Source organism: Rhinopithecus bieti, unplaced genomic scaffold (genome assembly GCF_001698545.2).
Source record: "Rhinopithecus bieti isolate Rb0 unplaced genomic scaffold, ASM169854v2 scaffold_5882, whole genome shotgun sequence".
In the NCBI taxonomy this organism is placed as follows: Eukaryota; Metazoa; Chordata; class Mammalia; order Primates; family Cercopithecidae; genus Rhinopithecus; species Rhinopithecus bieti.
In genome coordinates this window covers 2327986-2352962 of record NW_016805188.1, presented here as the reverse complement: position 1 = coordinate 2352962, position 24977 = coordinate 2327986, and the positions used below count along the sequence as shown (strand labels likewise).

The window sequence follows — 24977 nt, the reverse complement described above, 5'->3', positions numbered from 1 at the left end:
CTACAAATGCCTTCCTATCAGTTAACATCTTCAGTTAATGTGTTCACAGACCTAAGGGCAAACAGCATTGGAACTCGTGCTACTGGTATGACTTCTTGAGTGTCGTAGTGTCAAGCTAGATGATTCTCCGCGTTTGCCATCTGAAAGGTTCTCTGGTACTGCCTGCTTCAGACAGGTTTGATTTTGGAGGAGGAATGAGTCTCTTCAAACTGACTTCTTTCCTTTATAATGAAATTTCCAAGATGTAGTCTTCCCTTCCTCCTTGTTCACTCACAGTTTAACACATTTTCCCCACTCCTGACCTTAAGTGACCTTAGACTTACCATCTTTGTAAATGTTACAGCGTCAGGCAAGCGTTCCCCTGGGGTCTCCTGATACAGTGCTCTCCTGGCTCTCCTCCTGACTCATCTTGGTAGTGGTCTTCATGGTCTCTCTGTAAGTAGCTCCCCCATGACTCGAATATTCTCCCACTTTACTTCTTCCCCTTACTGTGTTTTTAGCTCCTTTAATCCCCATTGTTCATAGTTCTGCCTCTTTCCTGCTCCTCCTTAACAATCTCATCCATTACCAAAGCTTAAATAATTCATAAATTTGTCTCTACCCTCGACCTTTGTCCAGAGGCCTGGTTCTTTATTTCTAACTGCTTGCTAAACATCTATAGCAGGTAGGCTGTCTTAGTACGAAATGTCAGTGTTTAAAATCAGAAGCATCGGTCTCACCAGAACCGCTCCTTCATACACTTTCTCCCCTGTTTAATGGTATTTCCATTCTCTCAGTCACCCATAGTTATCTTTGACCGTCAGATCCCATGGATTCTACTTTTGCATTGTCTCTTGCATTTGGCCACGTCTTAGGGTGCTCACCCAGTTATACTTACGTTGTCATTGAGCCTATTAACTTGTCAGTTAAGAGCAGGGTACTTGCCTCACTCATCTTCACTTGCCGCGTGGTGTCCAGAACAGTGTCTTATGCAAAGGAGGCAAGCCCTCACTATTTGTTGAATGAATGTCAATTAAGTGTTTTAATTCTTTACCTGCATTTCATGAACTATTTGTCATTTAATATATTTTCTGTTATTAGTTCTCTTAATACTTTTAATCTTAACCAAGCAAGCACAAGAATAAAATTTCATACCCAGAACCTCAACTATGGTACTTCTGTTCTTTCTCAGGATGAGAAATTAGTTAAGCTTGCATGGGTCGGGAAACATTAATTTACCTTTCCTTCTTGAGAGTCAGATGTAATACGTAGGATTATTACATTTTTATGGCAATTTTAGATAACATATTTCCCTTTGTACATTAATTTTCTGCTTTTCTCTTCCTTATTTTTAATAGGTCTTCAAAATGGAAAACTATCACAATGACATAGATGCTACTGATAGTACATCAATATGATTCAGCTCTTCCCCTGCCTGGCAGAGTGTGGCTGCTGTGCACATAGCCATGTAATACATATTAGTTACACAGGCATTAGAGAAGCCCTTCCCATCCATATGTATGTGCATGGCCTGTGGAAGTTAATAATGCCATATATCACATGCACATAGAATGTAAAACGTACTTCAGAATGATAGCAAGCTCATATAAAATGAGTATTGGCGCATGATTAAAGGAAACCAGGGAAATATTTTTGTCCTTTCAAAGAACAGAATTATTTGTTTGTTCTGTGTGTCTCAGCATCCCAGACCGTCATTCTGCCTTTTTGTTTTGTGGTTTTCTGGTTGTTTTTTTTTTTGTGTTGGGGGGGGGGTTTGGTCAATAGATGCATTTCTCTGCAGCCACTTTATTTCACTTCCGCCACATGGATAACAAAGGAACCCCTTTGGAGAAATGAAAGATAGCAATTACACATTGGTATTCATGTTACGGGAGTCCCACTGTCGTCCTCAGGGAGTTTAACAATGAATATCCAGCATTAATTGCCACAGTAACTGCATGCGTCTGACCTTGCTGAAATGTAATACATCGGTTTTACATAGTGAAATTATTTACCACTAAAAGATTAAAAAAGAATGATTATAAAATTATATTGCTGTTTAGAATGACACATATTTTTTGTTTTTAAGAAAATCCTGGAGGACTTAAATGATTAGCTTACTGCATTTTCTTAGGAATCAGAATACCAGGAGGTAAAGTCACAATTTTATCAGTGATTTGGCTGGCAATTAGGGCAAGATTAGTGCCTTCCTATTCTTATGAAAGGTGAATAAAATACATTGACATCCCTGATTAGCCTGTAGAACCAATTAATAAGGCACAATGGATTTTTTTTTCTCTGTTGGGGGTGGGGATATCCTCTTTTATATTTATACCTGATGGTAGGTAGGTAGGATTTTCTGTCAGTAGGGGAAATGTGCTAGTAGCCCTGAGCACATAGTGCCCTTTTTAAAGAGGTGACATCATCTTTAAGGTGAAACCTACTTACTATCAACTTTTCTTCCTTTAATCTTTTGCTCAAATCCTCAGAAATAGGGAAGCTAGATTTTCTGACATGCATCTTACAGTTCCTTTTTCCTGGGCTACCTTACGCTTACTGGGTATTGCACACTGGGAGAAGTTCACACTAAACACTCTGAAAGTGTTCATGGCTCCGAGTTGGAGGCCACCCTGCTGGGTCAGCAGCAAGCTGTCCTCTGTGACAGAGCCACGTCAGCGGTCCACACTCTCTCTGGGCTGTGGAAGCTGTGTGTGCAGAAATGAATGATGGTTCAGCCGTCTCTCCTTTTTAAAAAGGGACTGAGGTGAAGAAAGTCTGTGCACTCATCCATGACATCCGAATTTCAGCCTAGACGAGATTCTAACTAGAGATCCATTTTGCTTGTATTCTGGCAAAATAAGTACATGATAAATTTGAAGGCCCTCTCAAGTCTGAAAAAAAATTGAACTGAATGATGGAGTAGGTAGTTTTTTTTTTTTTCTTGCCTGCCTTTTGAAGTAAGGGTGTAAAGTAAATGAATATATGTATTGATTACAACTGTGGAATATGGCTTACTCATTGTCTTAATGTTTAAATAATGTATATTTTGTATGATTCAACTTTAATAGAGTGTTTAATAAACATCTGCCAGGTAAAAGAGAATATAGTACACATGTAATTAGTATGTTGTGCTTTTTGAAACTTTGAATTTTGTAGTCTCTAAATTGTTTAGGTAGTTTTAAAAATAAACTCTGAATTCCACTTCCACTTTGTTTTCTATTTCCTTCAAAGTATGTATGTCTCTAATGTTGTAAGTTTTCATAGCATTTGAGCCTGGATACTTTAATATTAGAGGGAGATTTTTGACCAAACTCCTAATTTATTCTGAATATTTAAAGAGATGATACTGTAAAGCAACTCTAGAAAATATAGCTTTTGTTAGCTCCTTCCCACCCTTGCCTCTTTTAATTTTCTCTCTCCTTTTCCTTCTCTCATCCATCATCCCTGTCCACAATTAAAGCAAGATGATGAAGTGTCGACTGTTCAGGTTAAAGAGCAAGACCAGAGCGTCCTGGTGCTGAAGAAAGTGCAGTGCTGTGGCCCAGCCCCCACAGCTGGGAGTGCGGAGAGCCATTGGAGGTGAGAGTTTCCCTGCAGCCACAGAGGCACGCGCTCCCGTTTCCTTTTCCCTGTCTGCCTTCCCTTCCCTTGCTCCATCTCTCTCGCTCTCTGCCTCCTCTACCCTCCCTCCCTCCCTCTCTTTTCTCTCCGCCTCTCCAGCGTTCTAGCTGACTGCAGAGCTCTTAGCAGCCAGATGGACTCAGTTCCCAGTGAAAGGACAGGGATGGCAAGATCTTTTAGCATTTAGGGGATGCCTTTGTTAGTAACCATTCACAATGGGCAGCTCCCGGCTGAGGGTCTTTGACCCTCATTTGGAGAGGAAAGATTCCGCCGCGGCGCTCTCAGACCGAGAGCTGCCCTTGCCTACCTTCGATGTGCCTTATTTCAAATACATCGACGAGGAGGATGAGGACGATGAATGGAGCAGCCGCTCGCAGTCTTCCACCGAGGATGACTCAGTGGACTCTCTGCTCTCTGACAGATATGTGGTGGTGTCCGGGACCCCGGAGAAGATTTTGGAGCACCTTTTGAATGACTTGCACCTGGAAGAAGTCCAGGACAAAGAAACAGGTAAGGCTCCGAGTAGCTCATGCTTCCAGACTTACAGCAGCTGATGCCCTTGTCAGTACCCTCAGGGGCAAGGTTCCCACTGTTAGCTGAAACCGGGGTGGGGAGAAATAGCATATGCTTTGTGCGACTCATCCCTTGCCTTGTGGTGATTTGTTTAAATCCAGTAAATGGACACATGTAGATCCCAAGCAGCTTCCTGGGAAGTAGCTGTACAAAGAAAATGATATGAAGGCAGCTGTTCTTATTTCTTTGGCAATTTTTCCCAAATCTCACCTAAAGGCAGTTGGCAAGAGACCAACATTCAATAGCAACATTCAATGGAAAGAAATACAAGGGGGAGGAGGGCTAGCAGGCGTTCACCTGGCATGTAGGCAGTGCTGAGCTGCGGGGAGCAGCCTCTGTGTTGAAATGTCAACAATTAATGCAACTACTCAGCAGCTCTATGCTTAGTGGCAACTTCTGCCTTTTTCCAAGTGATTTACAAACTGCCTGGTCAGAACAAGCCCTGAGGTGCAGACTGTGATACTTCCAGCTTTTCAGAGCAGAAATTGTAATGCACTAAAGCCTTACCGATCAGACTTCTTGTCTTTTAAATTTAATCTGAGAGTAGAACACTCACTTTGCTTTTTCACCCATGCACTTTTGGAAACACTACTATTCCACTTACAAAATGACTTATCGGTAACTTCCTTTATCTCAGAAGGGAGAGTACTTGCTTCTCTTAACCAGAATTTGTAATTTGTTCTATGCTGGAGCAGTTATTCCAATGAATAGGCCTCTGACTGTAGCCTGCATTTTGCAACTTGATCCCTTAACTAAAATGCACTTTTTGCTCCTTCCAAAGCACCTGTGAGACCCACAGTTTCCTTAGGTTTTTACCATGCAGGAAGGATTTTGAAATGACAGCTTAGGTGGGAACAAGAATTTCCTTGTGTCCCTGGAGTTTTGTCTGAACGTAAGTGATGTCTGGGTTTATATTGCGTTATAAAGGACAATAAGAGAAACAAGAATGTGTGAAATACGTAAATGGGCAAAAAACAGTATCAAAATGACCTAACCATGTATCCTACAGTAAAGTTATTGTGTGATTTTAAAATTCAGATAGATACCCTATTTTGCATATGTCTGAAGACAAAATCAATAGTTGTCATTTATATACACTAAACAGCTAAAAGAAAAATATATTCTCTTGGCATTTGCTGGGTTGATTTTGTATGTCTATAGATTAATATTTTGTGCATTTGAGCACTATTCCCATGTTCTGCTTCATCAAATATAATCATCATGGAAGGTGGGTCTAATTTTCAGTCTACTGATTACCAGACTGCTTTACACAGGTGTTTTGAGCTAGAATGCAGACAAATGATGTGTCATGGAAAAGACACTTTAGTAGTGGTTTGGAAAGATTGAATACTTTGTTCTTCTTAATACCACTACAGTTGTGTAGTGCAAGACTTTGTGTCTGGGTTACATTAGTAAGCAGGAAAATTACTATAACCTGCCCAGGCCTGGCTTGATTTCTTTTTCTTTTTAATTGTCATGAGTTTGTGTTCTCTTTGCTTTTGAGAAAATGGCTCAGGTGCTCACAGGTTCCCGCTACTTAACACTGAGAATGACAAATCACTCTTATTATTGTTGCTAATGTCAGAATTTGCCTCCTATTGGGAAATATAGTGATTTGCATCCTGTCTAGTGACTTATTCTTGCTTTCTTCTCAGTTATACCAACCCTTGGATCATGTATGTCACTTCTGCCATGTGCTCACAAAGCCAAGAGGACCAGGACTTCATGGCTTGACTCTCCTAGCACCAACCTAAGTGGGGAAGAAGGGGTTGGTTGGGGTCACCTCACCTAATTCCTGCTCATTTCCTTAGAGTTTGGGGGAAGGACACACATGAAATGTTAGAGTTTTGCAGAGACATCTGAGTGGCAAAAGTGGTAACAACTTTCACCAAAGAAAGATTTTATGAAAATGGAAAAGTCAATTTTGGAGAAAATGATTAATGTGTATATAAAAGAGATGCCTAAGTGGAAGTCAATGTAGCTCTTCCAAACTTGAAGAACGACACTTGGAGAAAACACAACAGAAAAGCCACCACGTGGTTTCTCTTAATAAGATTATAAGAAATATAATAAATATAAAATAAATGTGTGCAAATTGAAGAAAAGGAGATATTAATAGTTCAGATACTAAGCGAATCAGATATTTAAAGTAACAGGACCCCTTGTCGCTGACCAAGGTGAATTCTAGTTCTTTATCTCGGTCAGGTAAGCAACCCTCATTATCAAAGGCCCGGGTGTGCAGGAGCTGAAGAGAGTTGCATAAACCATATGGAGGACAGATGGAGGAAAATGAGAAGGGGCTGCAATAAAAGTACACAGCAGCATTTTTATGTTCTTGAGCGCCCCTTTTAGGGAGATGGAGCCATCTGGGGCTGTGTGCAGCCATATGGTGGCCCTCCACATGGCCCAATAGCAGTGAGGAGGAGAGGGTCCATGGGAGACAAGGAATGGTCCTGGAGACTGGGATGAGCCTGTTCTGGATTCTTACATTTTTGGACCCACCAGAGGCTGGGGAGTATAACTGAACAAGAGATGTGAGTAATTTCTCATCCCTTTCCCACAAAAGTCACTAATTTGTGAAAATGTAGGTGCAGGACCCAATAGAGGAGGCCCTCTGTACTCCCACAGGACAAGTGGAAGTGATTACTGATTGATGTTAACATACAACTAAAGTTTACTCCATTGAATATAGCAGGGAGGAGAATGCCAGGGCTATTAAAATAAGGCATTTCTGTTGTTTCTGGACTCAAGAATAGAATAGGAAACAACTAAACAATTCATATAGTATTCTATCAGCAAATCAAGCTTTTTAAAGGAAGAATAATTCTAGAGATGAAAGCAACCTACTAATGATTTTCCTAAATGAGTTGACTCACGCACACCTACTATACCTATTTTCATAATCCCTCAAGTACATAGGCTTCCTCCTTGGTAGTGAAAGGAACAAGAAGTCATCCAGTGATATCTGTGGAATGAAGGAACGCATGAGTGAATGAGTGAATTTCTTTCTTTTTTTTTTTTTTGAGATGGAGTCTCTCTGTCACCCAGGCTGGAGTGCAATGGTATGATCTTGGCTCACTGCAACGTCTGTCTCCCGGGTTCAAGCGATTCTCCTGCCTCAACCTCCAGAGTAGCTGGGATTATAGGGGCCCACCACCACGCCCTGCTAATTTTTGTATTTTTGGTAGGGACAGAGTTTCACCATGTTGGTCAGGCTGGTCTTGAACTCCTGATCTAGTGATCTGCCTGCCTCGGCCTCCCAAAGTGCTGGAATTACAGGCATCAGCCACCCGTACCTGGCCGAGTGAATTTCCTAAACTCTTAAAGAGAAGATCAATGGGAAGTGCTGATAAGAAACAAGCAAACTGACCAGGCACTTGGGTCTTTATTTGCAGCCAATTTTGAAATGTTCATCCATCTGTGACAGGATCTCTTTTTGTTTACTAAGTTAGCAGTAACACTCCCTGAGAGCAAGCAGTAATGAAATTCATTGTCATCTAAATTTTTCAGCATTTCTTCTTTTGTCTGATAGTTCTTCATTGTTTAAAGTAGGAAAACTATGAGTCTGGTAACTAGACATTTGTGAACCTGGACAGTGATTGAAGCTGTTTTCAAATATTTCCTTTTTTTCCCCCTAAGGTTCAGGTTTTGCCTTGAAATATTTTGAAGTGTTAGAGGAAAATCAAGTCGTTTTTGGAGCTTTATCTTTTCCCAGAAATGGGGCAAACATCACTGGGCATGAGATTTACATGAGAGAATTACAAGGAAGGCAAGAAAGAAAAAAAAAAACGAGGAGCTGTGAGTTAGAGGAGTTGAAGGGATGGGGGAGCAAGTTTGGGCCCAGCCAGTCCTGCTGTGTTGTGGTCCTGCTAGTGACTGTACCTAGTTAACCCTTTCTTCTGCCTAGAGAGGATACAGTGTGTTTTGCTTACAGATGCTTCTGTAGTGAATGATGATTTCTGTTTCAAAGCAGGGGGAACACTGTGGATTATATGGAGAAACCCCTTCTTATTGATTTTTCTTTCTGAATCTGTGTTATGACAGGTCTACCTTAGGGAAAACATAGGAAATATGTTATTTCCCATTTCCTTATTCGTGTTTTTGAAGAAAATGTACTTATGATTACAGGTTTCCAAGAAAAAAAAAGCCAACAGAGAATAGAATAGTAGGAATAGGTAAAGCCTACCAGATGATTCTCATTAGGCCTGACCTGATTTCTTTTAGGTATGGCTGCTTTTTTTTTTTTTTAATTTCATGAGGTTATCCTTCAGTATACTCTGTTAACATGCCTCTGTGTGGAAATGTCTACACAACCTGCCTTGATTCTTTCAGAGATACCTCAGTGTTGGGGGGTTGGCGTTTAGCAGCACATAGTAGGTTGAGCATGTGATTGAAGAAGTGAGTTCGTTACTGTCCTAAAGAGGAAACAACCTCTGTGAAAGTGCCTCTGTGAAAGTTTTATATTATAGGAGTGTCTCACTCAACTGATACAGTCCAGAAGCTCTTGATGGTCAACCTAGTGACTTTTTTTTTTTTTGGAAACGGAGTCTCACTCTGTCACCAGGCTGGAGTGCAGTGGCACTATCTTGGCTCACTGCAACCTCCACCTCCCAAGTTCAAATGATTCTCCTGCCTCAGCCTCCCGAGTAGCTGGGACTACAGGTGCGAACCACCACGCCCAGCTAATTTTTGTATTTTCGGTGGAGATGGGGTTTCACCATGTTGGCCAGGATGGTCTCAATCTCTTGACCTCGTGATCCACCCACCTCGGCCTCTCAAAGTGCTGGGGTTACAGACGTGAGCCACTGCGCCCGGCTGTGATGTTTTTTAAGCATTGCACTGATAAAACATTGAGTAAAGTGAGGGCAGGCACTTCATTTTCTATTAACTTTTTAATCTTGTCTCCTGCCAACACCAAGCTCATGATAATCCCTTGATATTTATGTAATTTTCATGGAGGAAAATTAAGAATATCTTTCTTCTTCTCTTTGGAAAGATAGAAGACAATGTAAGTGAACTTATTCCTTGCTTACCTTGCCTTTTAGCATTCCTGGAATGATGCTGGGTGCCTCTATTCCAGGCTTTTTCTCCCAGGTTGCCAGACCGTAATAACCCTGTAGCAGCATGTCTTTTGCAGTACTAAAACTTTTTGAGGGTAGGTAAATATTTAGATGGCAGTAAGTCTTTTCGTGATTTTGTACAATTGTACATGTACATGAAATTATCTTGTATTTATATCTTTTTATTTCTGTAAGGTCATGTAATAAACAGACCAGTGTAGATTATCTGTAGCTGCACATTAGCAGCACCTGGGATGCTTTTAACAAAACAGCAATGTCCTGAGAGCCTAATTCCGTTGGGCTGAGTTGGGGCCTAGGCCTTAAGGCCTTTAAAAGTTCCCCAGGTGTTGCAATCTGCAGCCAAGTTGAAAGCCACTGAAATAGAACATTGTCTCACTTCCACGTTTTGAAAGACCAATTCCAGGTTTCTAATGGTTATAGATATACAGAGAATTAGGAACTTCCTTTCCCCCTTTCCAACTCCTCTGACAGAACTGTATGTCCAGCCTCATGTCCGCTGGCCCCTGCCCTGGAGTTCTGCAGCCTGAGAAGTTCGTAATTGGCAAACCTACACTGCCAGTCCATCCATTAAAGTGGTTTTGAATAAAAAGACACCATCAGAGGGCACAGAGGTACCGGACACACAAAATGTTTGGTTTTTCATCTCTTGGAATGAGAAGATGTGACTATAGTGAACAAAAACCATTTGGATTTTTGTGAGTTGTGTCACACGACACAAATTCCTGGGTGGTCCTTAGGTTTCACAGCCAAGAATGCTTCTGAGAGAAATCATGTTTTAAGAAAGGAGAAAATGCACATAGCAGAGTAGAAAGTTTACTCAAATAAGATTCTAAAGTCTTGAGTACCAGATCTGGGCTCCATTAAAAAAACAGCCAGAGACTTTGAGCAAGTAATAAATGAAATGATCTCTGAAGTATATCTTTCATCACTAAAACCCTTTGATTCAAAGGGATCTATATTTTCTTTCCTTGCAAAATATGTTACAGAACCATAGAATTTTAGATGGGAGGGAGACCTGAGAATTCGTGTAGGTGACCTCCAAAGTCATTTTATGCTGTAAACACCTCATGCAGCCCTTGCACGAGGGCTTAGGAAATTTGGTCTAATTTCATATTACTGCTACTTTTCTTCAGCCTCATAGAGCTGTTAGAATGTTGACAGGGTATTAAGCTTAGAATCCAAGGCTGAGTGGCCATACCTGGTGATGATTTAACTGTGTTTTTATATAACCTTGTCCAATGGGAAACTTTTTAAGTTCCTTTGAGAAATTATGCCATAACATTTCTAAAGAATAGCTTTGATTTATCACCCTACTACTAAATTCCATTTGCAGAGTTTTATTACCAAGCCATTTTGGGATATTCAGAAATAGTGTTGCAGGAGAAAAGCAGCAGTTTTCCCTCAGTGATGAAATATATTACATCATATCTCTTCTACTAGCCATTTCCCTGCAATTCCTTAACTTTTAGCTTTATACACTACTATAAAAAAATGTAACAGTGCATTTTTAGTTTTGAGTTTCTGCATGCACCTGAATGAATACCTTAGACAAATTTAGGTCCTTTATTTATTTAATTCCTTTAAATATCTTTGACCCCCAATTGCATAGGCACTGTTCTAAATGCCAGGGATACAAAATAGACAAACTACTTACCCTCCTGAAGGCTTATATTCTATTGGAGGGAATCAAACAATAAACAAAATAAGTAAGAAAATATTGTATATTAGATGATGGGTTGCTAAATAGCCAATATCATTATAGGCATGTATTTGGGATAACTATATCCATGTCTTTAAAAATAAAAAAGCTGGAGGATATTTTAATGTATTTAAAGTATTTTAAGAATTAATGTGAAACCTCTAGTCAAATGCAACAAATTTCAGAATCAAAAGAAACACACTTAATTGAAATTTTTAAAATAACATAAAATAAATTTGAAGTATGTATAGGTAATCCCCAGATGGTGTAAATCACTATTGTTAGAACCCATAGAATCTACATTTGTGGAAATGTTTGATAAGGATATCAGCCTTTTACCATCTTAAACTGTGAAGATCGCTTTATCCAAGGCAAATAACTGGACTGGGCTGCTACTTAGTCTTTTCAGCTTTTGAAACTGTCACTTTAAAATCTTAGATTAAGCACTTTGGGAGCCCAAGGTGGGTGGATGACTTGAGGTCAGGGGTTTGAGACCAGCCTGGCCAACATAGTAAAACCCCGCCTCTACTAAAAACACAAAAATTAGCCAGAAGTGGTGGCGCTGAGGCATGAGAATTGCTTGAATGCTAGAGGGGGAGGTTTCAGTGAGCTGAGATTGCACCACTGCAGTCCAGCCTGGGTGACAGAGTGAGACTCTGTCTCAAAAAAAATATAAAAATAAAATAAAAATAAAGTAGATTAATTTGTTTGCATACATGCTAATAAAAAAAAAAATCAATGAAAGACTGAATTCATTAGCACAAACTCCAGCTGCCCTGGGTGTGCGTCAGATGCAGATGAAGAGTACCACTGTTTGGTAAGGGCTTGTTTTTCCAGATAAAGCAAAGACTTGAAACAGCTGTCCACGGTGACAGTACAAATCCCCAAAATGGTGTCAAGAGAGAAAAAGTGCTCAAGTTAGAATATGATTTCTGTTCTACTTTATAATGTGTGTGCTGTGGTTTTTGTTTTGTTTTGGTTTGGATTTTGGTAGTTCCTTGAGCTTCTCTGGTATTTGCTGACCATAATCGAAGCATTGGAAGGCTTTATAAATTAGTGTTGACAAAGTGATGAGATAATTAGAATTGTATAGAAATTTTCTCAGTTATTTCACTTATAAAAGCAGAGGCTTTAGGCGACATGACATTTGAGAACCCTTCTAGCTATGAGAACCAGGTTCAAAGATTACTCCAGACACCAATTTATTTATTCAAACCTTGTCCCATTAGATGGATCCTTGTGCAAGATAATTATCCCCATTTGATGGACATAGAAGCCAAGGTAGAAGTTAATTCAGTTGCTTCAGTGATTGAGTTACCATTTGAATCGGGAAATGAGCCCAAATATATTCCGAGTTTTATCCCAAAGATTATTTTTGCTAGAGACTGGAATCATGGATGAAAAGCATAATTGAAGTAAAAATCTACCATTCAACTCAAGCTTTAAGCCCCAAATCAGGTGCTTCAGTACCCACTTAAGGGTGTTCTAATCTCCAGCACAAAGACCTGCTTCTTGGATTCCAGCTGTGAGCAGAATGGCCACTGGGTGAGCTAACTGCTTCAAAAAGGTTGAGAGAGAGAGAGAGAGAGAGAGAGAGATATCCTAGTTCCAGCTGACACTGTATCAGACTACTCACAAGAGAAGTGATTCAAAATTAAATTTTGACTGTGGATTTCATTTGAGGTGCTCATCTTCTGGGTTAATCTATTCTCACCACCTTTGAACATGCAATATTATGTATGATAACAAGGGAATTGATGCTTTTACACTGCCAGTAGATTGTGGGTTAATTAATACCCTTGTTGTTAATGAAGCAAGGTGAAGTGAAGTGAGACCCAGCTGAAGCATAAGATCATTAACATACACTGATTAATAATGGAAATGTGGAAGTTTTCATTACAACACAACCAATGGGCAAAGGAAGATATTTAATGGATAAGGATATATTTAATATGAGTATAGCAGACCTTTCAGGGAAACAGTCTCGATTTAGAATGAGAATGGATCATTGGAATGCATTTTTTAATTGAATCATTTTCAGGTTTATACCACATTTGAGCTATAGTTTATAATCTGAATTTTAATTTTACAAACAATTTCAGCATGGAAGGTTATGCAAATGTTACAGTTTTCCAAATAAGAAAGTACTCAGAAAAATGTAGACTAGTTTATTCAATGATTACCTGATATTTCTAGTGAACTATGTGGAGAGATGAACACTTTCATTAAACCTTTACTTTTATCATTTGCTTTCGTCCTCCACCCTTATTTATTCTGTGTCCACTGTTGGAATTTACTATAATAAATGCATAGGAGTGTATATGTATTTTTATTTATAAAGTAGAAAATAAGACCTTGGGTAACTAAACTTGTCATATTTAATTAAAGGGAAACTACAGTTGGCTTCGCAGTTGTGGCTTTTGCCACAGAAGGTTGACCATTTTACAGCAGATTTTGTCAAGGGAAAGGTCAAGTGGAAGTCTAGAGCATGCTAAACAAACCAAAGTATTATAGGGTTCTAGGAAATTAATTTCAAGAGGATCTGAAGATAGGAAATGGAAAAAGGAGTACATGAGGGGGAAAGAATTACCTTAGAAATTAGATCCTTAGCTTCCAGACTATAAGAATTGTGGAAAACGTGGGCATCTTAACAGTTTATGGACTTTCTTCTTTAAATACTTTGAAGGAAAATGTCAACCACTTTCTGATAGGTTAGAGTGGAGGTTGTGTCCTAGAGGCTGAAGGTGAGATAATCTGGAGGTTTCCTGCACACTGTGTTCTATCTAAATGACATATGCATGTGACTGCTTATTTCCTCGAAGTCAGTTTCAGTGCCAACCTCAACCCCTGAACCCCGATTTTCCTGTGTAAACTGCAGCCAGCATGGAAGATGGAGAAGTCAGTGGACTTTCTACTTCATTCATATTTGCATATTTTTTTCTTTTTATCCTTTATTTACATTTATTTGCTTCACCTGAAATACTTTCCCTCTACCTCAAATGCCCAACTTGACACTCATCTTTTTAGCTAGACTTCCATGGAGAACTTTAGTTCTTTCTTTGTAGTTAAGTAAATTTCTAATCTCTAGAACAACTGGGGGATAAATTATTACAAATGATAAAATATTCTACTCTACTGAGAGTTGCCCTAGTATGTACAGGAATTGTCAAGTTTCAGAGAATCAAAATATATAAAATTACAATCTATTTTCAAACATAATTTTGTGTGTGTGTGTGTGTGATGGAGTCTTACTCTGTTACCCAGGCTGAAGTGCAGTGGCACCATCTCAACTCACTGCAACCTCTCCCTGCCGGGTTCAAGAGATTCTCCTACCTCAGCCTCTCGAGTAGCTGGGACTACAGGCATGTGCCACCACGCCTAATTTTTGTATTTTTACTAGAGACAGGGTTTCACTGTGTTGGCCAGACTAGTCTCAAGCTCCTGACTTCAGGTAATTCACTCGCCTCGGCCTCCCAAAATGCTGGGATTACAGGCGTGAGCCACTGCTCCCGGCCTCAAATATAAAATCTAATGGCAAACTATGAGGACCTAATAATAGTCCTTGCTTTTATTGTTATATGGATAAGATATTGGCTTACATCTGTATAATCTCTTTGACATAGGATGAAGGCTGCATTTGAAACATAAATCCTCAATATAACTTGTTTTTCCTCATAAAAATAAATTTGAGATAGATAACACCTCGTTTAATATTCTCTTGATATCCTGTCTCCCTAATAGGTACCCTTTAAGGAAGAAGGCTACATATATTACTTTTCTATTTCTTCGCAAAAATAATTTCTACAGCGTCATTTCCCAGTTCGGTTAGTGCTAACTGGGGTTTTATTTCTTTTGAAAGGAAATTTCTGTTCTAAAACCTTTAAAAACACATAAATTGCCATATTTTCTCAGTAGGTTTTGTGTCTCTTGGCATATTTAATATTGCACTTTAGTAGAAACACATGTGGTTTTGTTAGTGTCTGGCTGTATTTCCAGGAACCTGTTTAAATGTGTGATTTAAGTGGGGCATTTCTGGAGCAGCAAATTGAAGGGAACAAGAGATACTGAAATTCATGAAGAGAAGATATTGTGTCAGTTGTGGGTTTGACAACCTAGTAATTTTAGCAAAATGATAGTTTCACTCTAACATCGGCAGCTGAAATTACTTGAAACTGTGTTTAAGACAATGTCATCGGTTGAAAAGCCTCTGTCTCCTTCTTTCTCTTTCTGTGTTTCTCTCTCTCAGAAATCTTGTGTCATGTCCCCAGACAGTTGTTGGATTTAAAGTGAGATAATCAGATGTCCTTGTCTGAATTTTAAAATGTTTATGACATCTTCCTCAAGTGAAATTTAGCATTCTATCAGGAAATGGGGGAACAAAGTGTTTTTTTGTGTAAGAGTGTGTACTTCAGATAGTCGTACGAAGTGTGAGGAAGGAGTATTAGTGGATGGCAATTTGTTGATTACAATCACTGCATGTTAATCTCTCACAGCATGTTTCAATCAATTATTGCTTCATTGAAAGGGTGTAATGTCATAGAATTGCTCTAACTGACAAGCCCGTGTCTAAAAGAGATATTCTTTGTGTGGGAGAATGTTTGCCTTTAACCTACCTTTAATTGAGCTTCTCTTCATTTTTCCTATCAGCCTTTTGGCACTATAACCTTCCCCTCCCATTTCCCATTATTCTCATTTTCTACCTCAGGCTTTCTTACTCAACGATTGAAACCTTTTCTTTCATTCAGTTTGCAGCTTTTTTGCCTTGTACTTAAGGCTGCTACTTGGCTGGCAGTCCTTCCCTTGAATCTCGAAAACAAATATAAAATTAGAACTGTTAAATACAGGTGAACAGAAACGTGGAAAACTAAACAATACCAACAAAAATCCCAGAACAACTTGTCATAATCTACATAGTGACAGAAAATAATTTTCAGAACAATTCTGGAGCCTTTTCTGCTTCCGACTTGCCATTCTTGTCTAGCATTTAGGATATTTGGTGAATCTTCTAACTTTGAAATATTGTAATCCTTTAGATGAGCTTCATTTAGTGGGAACATGAAAAGTACAATTTAGAATTCTCCATCGCATACCTGGCTGGATATTGCCACCTCAATTCTCAGTCTAAAAATGAATATAGTTTTGGATGAATGGGTATGTGTAAGCTTCTGCTATTTTTTTTCTTGTTCTATCCCTTTCAATATTCTTCACCTGTTATAAAGAAGAATTTATGTAGTACTGACAGCAAAGGAGCTTTTCCCCCTAAATTTTCTTTGAGTCTTGCTTGATAATCACATATTTTCTTTTGTGTAGCAGTTTACAGATCTTAAATCTACTGTCATGTCTTGTGTTTTGTTAAGAAAAAAAGAACAGAGTGATCTTTTCATTCTAATTTTGGATCTACTTCTCAGAGTTGGATATATAAAATTGACCTTTGAAGTCTTGGTTCAGTTTGATCTGTGTTTGAAGGCATTGCAAGCCATTTTCATTTACTGATGACTTCTGCAGAACAATTTTAGTTAACCCATGTTCTGCCAATGCTGATTGGCATAGTGTGCACATCTCAGAGTTATTATGACAATTTGCACTGTTTGATAGTCTCCCAGGGCGGATGTTTGTTCTTCCAAACAAACTGACAAACAAACATCCAAGGCAATGTGTCTTCGTCAGCACGTTCTAAAAGTCCACAGTAGTGAGAGCAGGATGAATTAACAATACTTAACACTCCTTGAATGTACCTTTCCTACTTCTGATAATTGAGAAAATTGAGAACTAGATCATATTGCGTATCATGTACTTGTGCTTCTGAAAATTTTCAGTGTATATGTGTTATTTGTGAGTAGTCACAGCTTTGTATAACAGAAAAGCTCTAGTGATGATTTAAACATGGTATAAATGTATTTCTCTCTCATGTGAAAGTAAGTATGGAGAAATACAGTCCACAGCTGATAAGGCCACTCTAATGTCAGTCAGTCTTGAGATTCCTTATCTGAATTTGATTTCCTGTGCCCTCATGGACACTAGCATAACTGTCCAGGCAGCAGGATGAAGAAAGTCATGAAGAGTACACTTGTCCATCACATACAGCTTCTGCTTTTACCTCATGGACCAAAACTTAGTCTTGTGGCCACATCTAGCTGCAAGTGAAGCTGGCAAATATATTGTATATTGTTTTGTTCCATCTTTAAAATATCAGGGAAGCAAAATGCCCAGGAACAAAAAAAATCAAAGTTTGATTCCCAAAGAAGGGGCAAATGACATGTAATTTTGTAAATAGAAGCTTATGTTAGTTTGTTTTGATACTGTAGACCCAATGTCATAATTATATATTTGTTTCTTCAAAGAAATATGGACATACTATGGTTTAATGCATTGTATAATTGTCACTGGAAAGGGGTCCTGATTCAGACCCCAAGAGAGGGTCCTTGTATCTCACACAAGAAGTAATTCAAGGCGAATCCATAAAGTGAAAGCAAGTTTATTAGAGAAGTAAAGAAACCAAAGAATGACTACTCCATAGGCAGAGCAGCAACTTGAGCTGCTAGACTAAGGATACTTATAGTTATTTCTTGATTATATGATAAACAAGGGGTGTGTTTTCACGAGTTTTCTGGGACTCAAGGTTCCTCCCCTTTTTAGAACATATACGGTAACTTCCTGATTGTTGCCATGGCATTTGTAAATTGTCATAGTGCTGGTGGGAGTGTCTTTTAGCATGCGATTATATTACAATTAGCATATGATGAGCAGTGAGAATGACTAGAGGTTACTTTTGTCACTATCTTGGTTTTGGTGGGATTTGGCTGGCTTGTTTACCACATGTTGTTTTATCAGCAAGATCTTTGTGACCTGTACCCTGTACAGACCTCCTGTCTCACCTGTGATATAGGATGCCTTAACCTTCTGGGAATGCAGCCCAGTAGGTGTCAGCCTTATTTTACCCAGCTCCTATTCAAGATGGAGTCACTCTGGCTCAAATGCCTCTGACATAATCTTTTTTTTTAAAGTCTGTAAAGTGATTTGGATTATCTCTTATATCCTCCTCAAGAAGTGAATATTTAGAATAATCATATATGCTTAGCATGCAAGGTTTAGTTAGCTTTAAGTACTTTTCTCATGTCTGATTTGAGCTATTGATTTCATGTTTGAGAATTATACGTCATTCACTCTCAAATTCTTCCTAGTCATTGTTAGAAACATTTTTCATATAAGAAATTAAACATGAGCTGGGCGTGGTGGCTCAAGCCTGTAATGCTAGCAGTTTGGGAGGCTGAGACGGGCGGATCACTAGGTCAGGAGATCAAGACCATCCTGGCTAACATGGTGAAACCCCGTCTCTACTAAAAATTACAAAAAACTAGCCGGGCGAGGTGGCGGGCGCCTGTAGTCCCAGCTACTCGGGAGGCTGAGGCAGGAGAATGGCGTAAACCCGGGAGGCGGAACTTGTGTGAGCTGAGATCCGGCCACTGCACCCCAGCCTGGGCCACAGAGCCAGACTCCGTCTCAAAAAAAAAAAAAAGAAAGAAAGAAATTAAACATGAACTAAGAAATATTCCATATATTATGGCTTGGAAGTTAAACAATGGCACAAATTAAATTTGTATTTATAAGAGTAGATTTTAGTATCTAATTGTATATAATATTCTATTATTGTGACATAATAAATACATACTTGGTCTCTACCACTGGTACGGAGCTCTTAAAACTATGGAATTTCGTGAGTGATAGAGGTGATAGGAGCATCTTTTGTTTTAGTATTTGGTGTTAATCCCTTATTCTTAACACAAGAGTTTCTAAGACCTTTGGAATCTCTAGAGTGATAGGAGAATCTTTTTGTTTGCTAATATGATGACTGGTGGCTGGGGTCCCTAGGTAGCTTCAGGATGAGAGCTGGTTGCCAGAAAGACAAGGCATGACTAGAGGGATGGAACTTTTGGTCCCAACCCTCAACCTCTGGGGAGGGGAGGGAGATGGAGATTGACTTAATCACCAGTAGTCCATGATTTAATCAATCATGCCTACCTAATGAAGCTTCTGTAAAAACTCTAAACAATGAAATTCAGAGAGCTTCCAGGTCGTTGAACACATCCATGTGCCATAAAGATAGTGCACCCAAACCCCACAGAAACAGAGGCTTCTGTGCTCAGGACTTTTTTAGAACTCATGCTGTGTAACTATTTTTCACCTGAACATTCATCTTCATCTCCTTTATAAGAAAACAGTAAGTGTAAGTAATGTTTCCCTGAGTTTAGTGAGTCCTTAATAGGCAATTATCAGACCACAGAGGGTGGTTGTGAGAACCCTGATATACAACCCATTGGTCAGAAGTACAGGTGACAACCTGAGATTTGTGATTGGCATCTAAAGTGGGATGCAGTCTTGTGGGATTGAGCCCCTAGTCTGTGATGTCTGTGCTATCTCCAGGTAGTGTCAGAACTGAATTATGGGAAACTTAGTTGGTGTGTTGAGTAGAAAAATGTTTTTTTCAGTATAATCTTTCATATAGAGAATTTATCTAGAAAGGAGGGAAGAATTTTATGATTTGGCCTTTTGCAAACAATTTTTTTAGTTTTGGCCTTTATATTTCGATTTTTTAAACTATAAATATGTATAATTGGCCAATCTTAAAAGCATTGCGAATTTGTGGACCATTTCAATCTTTCTATGTGATTGTCAGTTCTACCTTTGAAAAGCAAATTGGCTGATCTCATATCTATTTGCTATGGCCAGGTGTCCACAAAAAATAAAAAATAAAGTAAAATTTGAGTAGGAATAAAGGAACTCTAGCATCCTGGCACTTAGAAAACAACTTTATAGGGGCATCTTTGGTGATTTAAGACCAATAAAAGACCACCTTCTTGTGTCTATGACTCTACTCCCCCTTCCAAACCTGGAGATTCTGTTACTTTCCTGCATTTTCTTTTCCCATAAACCAGATGGGTTATTTGGGTCCACACTTTCGGGAGAGCATAGTGTCATGAAAGAACCAGGGCTGGGACTTAGGCCCTTCAGACATCATCTTGCTGAGGAGCCCTGGGTGGTTATTCACTTTACTCATCTCAGCCTTAGTGCTGTCATCTCAAAAAAGACAATGTACAACCTACCTTCTAGGGTGGATATGACGGGCACAGGTCATGTAGGTAAAGCCCTTAGTGTTAACAGGTGTGGGATGTTGGGCAATGATTCGGTGATTATCATTAGTACTGGCACACAGTTTGTGGTCAATAAAGGGTGGCTGCTGTGAGTATGTTTAACTAGCGAGGCCGCTATCATTTTCCTCCCTTACTTTTTCTCTTTGCCCATTGAAGCCACTCTGGCTTCCTGGTGCATGGCCAGTTAGATATGGTTCAAACAAATTTGGGGCTCCCTAGAAAATAAAGACAAAATAAAATTTGAGTAGGAATAAAGGAACTTCAGCATCCTGGCACTTACATGGAAAACAACTTGATAGGAACATCTTAGGTGACACAAGGCCAATGACATGTGCTGGGTAGGGGTTGGGGTGTGGAGGACTGCCCAGACATTCACAGGAGTGCAATATACACCAGCCTGGGGTGTGGAGGATACCTTATGTGGTCATTTAATTATCTCACCAATCAGATTCCCAAACCCTGTGAACAACTTTCCATTCTCCATGGCAGAGGGCACAGTGGTCATCCCTTAGTTACAGAAGTTCAGTAAATGGTTGCTGACTAAACCTTTCTCTGTGACCCAAAAACATAAGTCTTCCTTTCACCTGTGTGAGAAAGAAAGCAGCTGTGTGTTATTGAAAAGAACACTAATGACAGCTCTGGAACCAGAACACAGAGGCATGTCTGCCTCTGTTGTTTTATCTGTTGTTTTATTTGTCCTAGCAATATTTTTAAATACAGGCAATACATTAAATTTTCTTGTGCTGAAAATTGTCGGCATATGTAAGATCCTGTGCCAGATTATTTAGAAAGAGGCTTAATTGCCGAGGCGCAGTGGCTCACGCCTATAATCCCAGCACTTTGGGAGGCCAAGGTGGGTGGATCATTTGAGGTCAGCAGTTTGAGACTAGCCTAACCAACATGGTGAAACTCTACCTCAGCTAAAAAAAGAAAAAAATTAGCTGGGTGTGGTGGTGGACTCCTGTAGTCCCAGCTGTTCAGGAGGCTGAGACAGGAGAATTGCCTGAACCGAGTAAGTGGAAGCTGCAGTGAGCCGAGATCGCACCACTGTACTCCAGCCTGGGCGACAGAGCAAGACTCTATCTCAAAAACAAACAAATAAGCCTTAATTGTGCTTACTTGTGTTTACTTTAAATTAGTTTTCTAGAATATCTTCTTATCTTTAATATAATCTAGCTATCGTGCCAATCCTTTGTCTTAAAAGAGGCAGTTGACTATTCATTGCTAAACTTGGAAGAAAATAAGTCTGTCTAGGATTCCTAGAATTTCTGTTAACCAGCTGATATGGTTTGGCTGTGTCCCCACCCCACCCAAATCTCATCTTGAATTGTATCTCCTATAATTCTCGCATGTCATGGGAGGGACCCAGTGGGAGGGAATTGAATCATGGGGCAAGTCTTTCCCCTGCAGTTCTCATGATAGTGAATAAGTCTCATGAGATCTGATGGTTTTATAAAGGGGAGTTCCCCTGCACACACTCCTTTGCCTGCCACCATGTAAGACATGCCTTTGCTCTTCTTTCGTTCCCCCGCCATGATTGTGAGGCCTCCCGAGCCATGTGGAACTGTGAGTCCTTTAAACCTCTTTCCTTTATAGATTACCCAGTCTCTGGTATGTCTTTGTTAGCAGCATGAGAACGTACTAATACATCAGAAAAAAAAAGTAAATAAAATGTTATTTTTCTGAAATGTAATGCTAATATTAACATTTGGAATGATGATGTATTTCACGTTTTGAAAAAAGTTGATAATACAGATCCTTTTGGTGCTTGAGAGGTAAAAACATTACATGTGTCCTAAGTCGATTCAGCTGTTAGAATGACTGTTAATTTGCTTATAATAACCATGTCTCAGGCTTCTAATTAGGATATTATCTTTAAATTAATTTTTCTTTGTTTCCTGAAAATTAAGAATGCTGAATTGACAAACACTTAGAAACACAGCTTGTATGTTTAGTACACGTGTGTGATGTTAATCAGACAACCATGCAGCAACTCTGAGAGGTCAGTTATGTTGGATCGAGTGAATCTTAGAGCTGGATATTAATTTTTGTTGGTAGATGCTGGCAGATTGGTACTGAAGGCTCCTTGCCCATGACAATTCCCACATTATAATCTATGCAGTTAAATGAAATGATAATTGTATTGATTATTGAGAAATTTTTCATCCCAGCTCCTTGTGAGAGCACCTGCTCTTTCTAAACAATGAGCTCTACAACTTTAAGAGGAGTCTTTGGGGGGAAAAAAAACCAAAACGGTGTGATACATGGTCTGAGCACTGATTATCAGAATATCCTTAGCTCCTTTTAACTAGAGTATGCCCCCACCCTTGACCAAGGGGCATCTCTCCAAGGTCATCAAACCAGGGACTGTCCACATAACAAATCCAGTGCTCTTTGAGTCCTGACCCCGATAAAACCTCTTCAAGCAGCATTTAACAGTCTTATTTCCAATCCTTTTCTTTCTTGTTGGTTTATTACATTTGTGTCTCTTGTTTGTTTACAGAAAGGAGGCTATTGAATGTATGTTCATTTCTCTTTATTCCGTTTCTCTCCTCCTTTTCCTTCCCCTTCCTTAACTCATCTTTCCCTTACCATCACCTAAACTTCAATATCCCACTCCCTTAGACTGCTGCTTATTTTTCTGAGAAATCGTGTCGGCCATAGCCATCCTCTTTAGGTGCTGGCTCCCACAATCATAACTGTAACCCTCTTTGGCAAGCTCTGGTCTTTGATATTTTTTCCTAGTAGCTTTCCTTAGAGTAACCTGGGGAACCCAAGCTCAGCAAGTTGAAAAGCAAACTCACCTCCCTCCCCTTATCCTTCCCTTATCCAGTCTGACTTCCCTGATGAAGCAAGCTTAACTCACGTCTCTCTTGTCACTTCTGGTCTTGAAAACCTCCCTTCACTTCCCTTTTCCTGTGGAATAAGCCCCAGGCTCCTTAGTTTAGCATTCAAAGATCCTTCAGGAATTGCCTCCAACCTACTTCTCTAGCTTTACTTTTCTATTATACTATGTGATCTCTTCTATTACTACTATACAACTATGCTGTAGACCAAGACTTACCAACTTGCATGTCCACAGGCAGTGAGAGTGAGTGAGTGAAGCCTGCCAGAGCAGAAGGGTGATGAACTGGAGAGTGCCTCCTGCATAAAGTGGGCAAGTTGGCTCTGAACATGGTTGCCATAGGAGATGTGGCCCTGGTGTTGCCAGATCTTCTGACTTTTAAATTTTGTCAACTCCGAGAAAGCATCTCTAGGGACTAAACAAGACCTGCAAGTCACAAGACCACAGGTTTGTGACTCAGCTACAGACCCACCCACATCCATTGCTTTGCTCACATTTGCTTCTCCTTTGCCTCCTCCAATTCTTCTTGGAAATTCATAGTTCTCAATACTCAGTTTCTGTTGGTGGATTGGTAGCACTTGGAGAATTGGGATAAGGTTGAAATAATTTTATTTTATAAAAATAAAGAATAGGTAGTATTTATTTAGAGTGCCTAGGGTATACCAGGCTCTCTACCAGTTGCTTTAGATATACTATCTTATTTAATCTTCTCTATAACTCTGCTACATATAGATACGATGGCCACTTTACAGGTGACTTAAGTAAGGCCTAGAGAGATTAAGGACTATGCCTTAGGCTACCCCATTAGATTTCCAGCTCTCTGATTCTATGGTATTCTTTATATTGTTTTCTGAGCTTCCCCGCATACTTGGCAGACTCATGCATATGCCATGAATGGGCTGCAATTGTACCTATACACTGAGAGCAGCTGATTGGGGATGTAACAACAGGAGCTATGAGGCTGCTCACTGCTCTTAGCCCCAGGGTGACCTGCACCCTTTCTCTGAGTGCTGCAGCCTGGAGAAGGCAGACAAGCCCCCTGTTTATTACTCTATGCTCCTCTTAGTAACATTTTTAAAAGGCAGTGAATAGAAGTAAGTGTAGCTAAGAACAGAATACCTGTTGCATTCAAATCATTCTTTCTTGATGAAGGAATGATAGGATTCTAAAACTGAATTTTACAAGTTAAAATAAAAACATATTTGATTATTTGAAGAGTGTCCCCAAGCCCTATCTGTAGTAAGTTCCTGTCATTTAAAGGGGTGACTTTTAAGATTTGATGTATAAACAGCATTAAATAAGTAAGCATTTTTTTTTCTGCCACAAATACCTAAAAATAAAGCTAGATCTCAAGATTTGGTTATGTTAGAATGGCCAAACAAAACGCTATGGTGAGACTGTAAGAATTGGCAGGAATGAAGTGAATTTAAGAGCTGTAGTAAAAAGCTGTGTTTGAGGTCATTAATATCACTTTCAGAAATGTTAAGATACACAGGGAAAGAAGCATTGCTTTTAATGGCATAGCGCTTTAATCTATTATTCCAACCTGAACATGAAAAAAAATTTATTTGTGCTTAATCAAATTACATGGTACATTTTGGCACTGCTTCTCAAAAAATAATGGCAAGTTGTAACATTTCAGGACCAGAAATGGGCCCTTTGATGTTCAAAGCTTTTCTCTTGGCTTCTTGAAATAAAGGTTAAGTAGAATATGTTTTAGAGTGCCTTAAATTCCATTGCATCTGAGGCAGAAATACAGGTGAAACAAAACTGCTGACAGTACTTCAGGAAATATGAGTTAATACAGAAATGTTGACTATTCACATCACTATACTTGGATTAAATGGCTACTATAGGCAGTTTCCTGTCCAAATTCTTTTAATTTGCTTTCTTGGTAATTCACTTTAACAGATGAGTGGTTTCATTATCGCAGTGCATTTTGCTTATGAGTGTTGAAAAAAATAACCAAGGTAGATTTCTAGATTTTTTCCTACATAACACTATACTTCTAGTGATTTTAGACTTCAGGG

The 24977-nt window shown here is 39.3% G+C and overlaps 1 protein-coding gene across 1 annotated transcript in view; it reads left to right on the top strand.

Annotated features, from left to right (window-relative positions):
- Positions 1-24977, top strand: part of RAPGEF5 (Rap guanine nucleotide exchange factor 5) — a 247705-nt gene that overhangs the window by 166486 nt on the left and 56242 nt on the right. Inside the window, 2 exon segments of the mRNA XM_017871557.1 lie at positions 3440-3558; positions 4022-4110. Of these exon segments, the coding sequence (XP_017727046.1) occupies positions 3440-3558; positions 4022-4110 (208 nt within the window).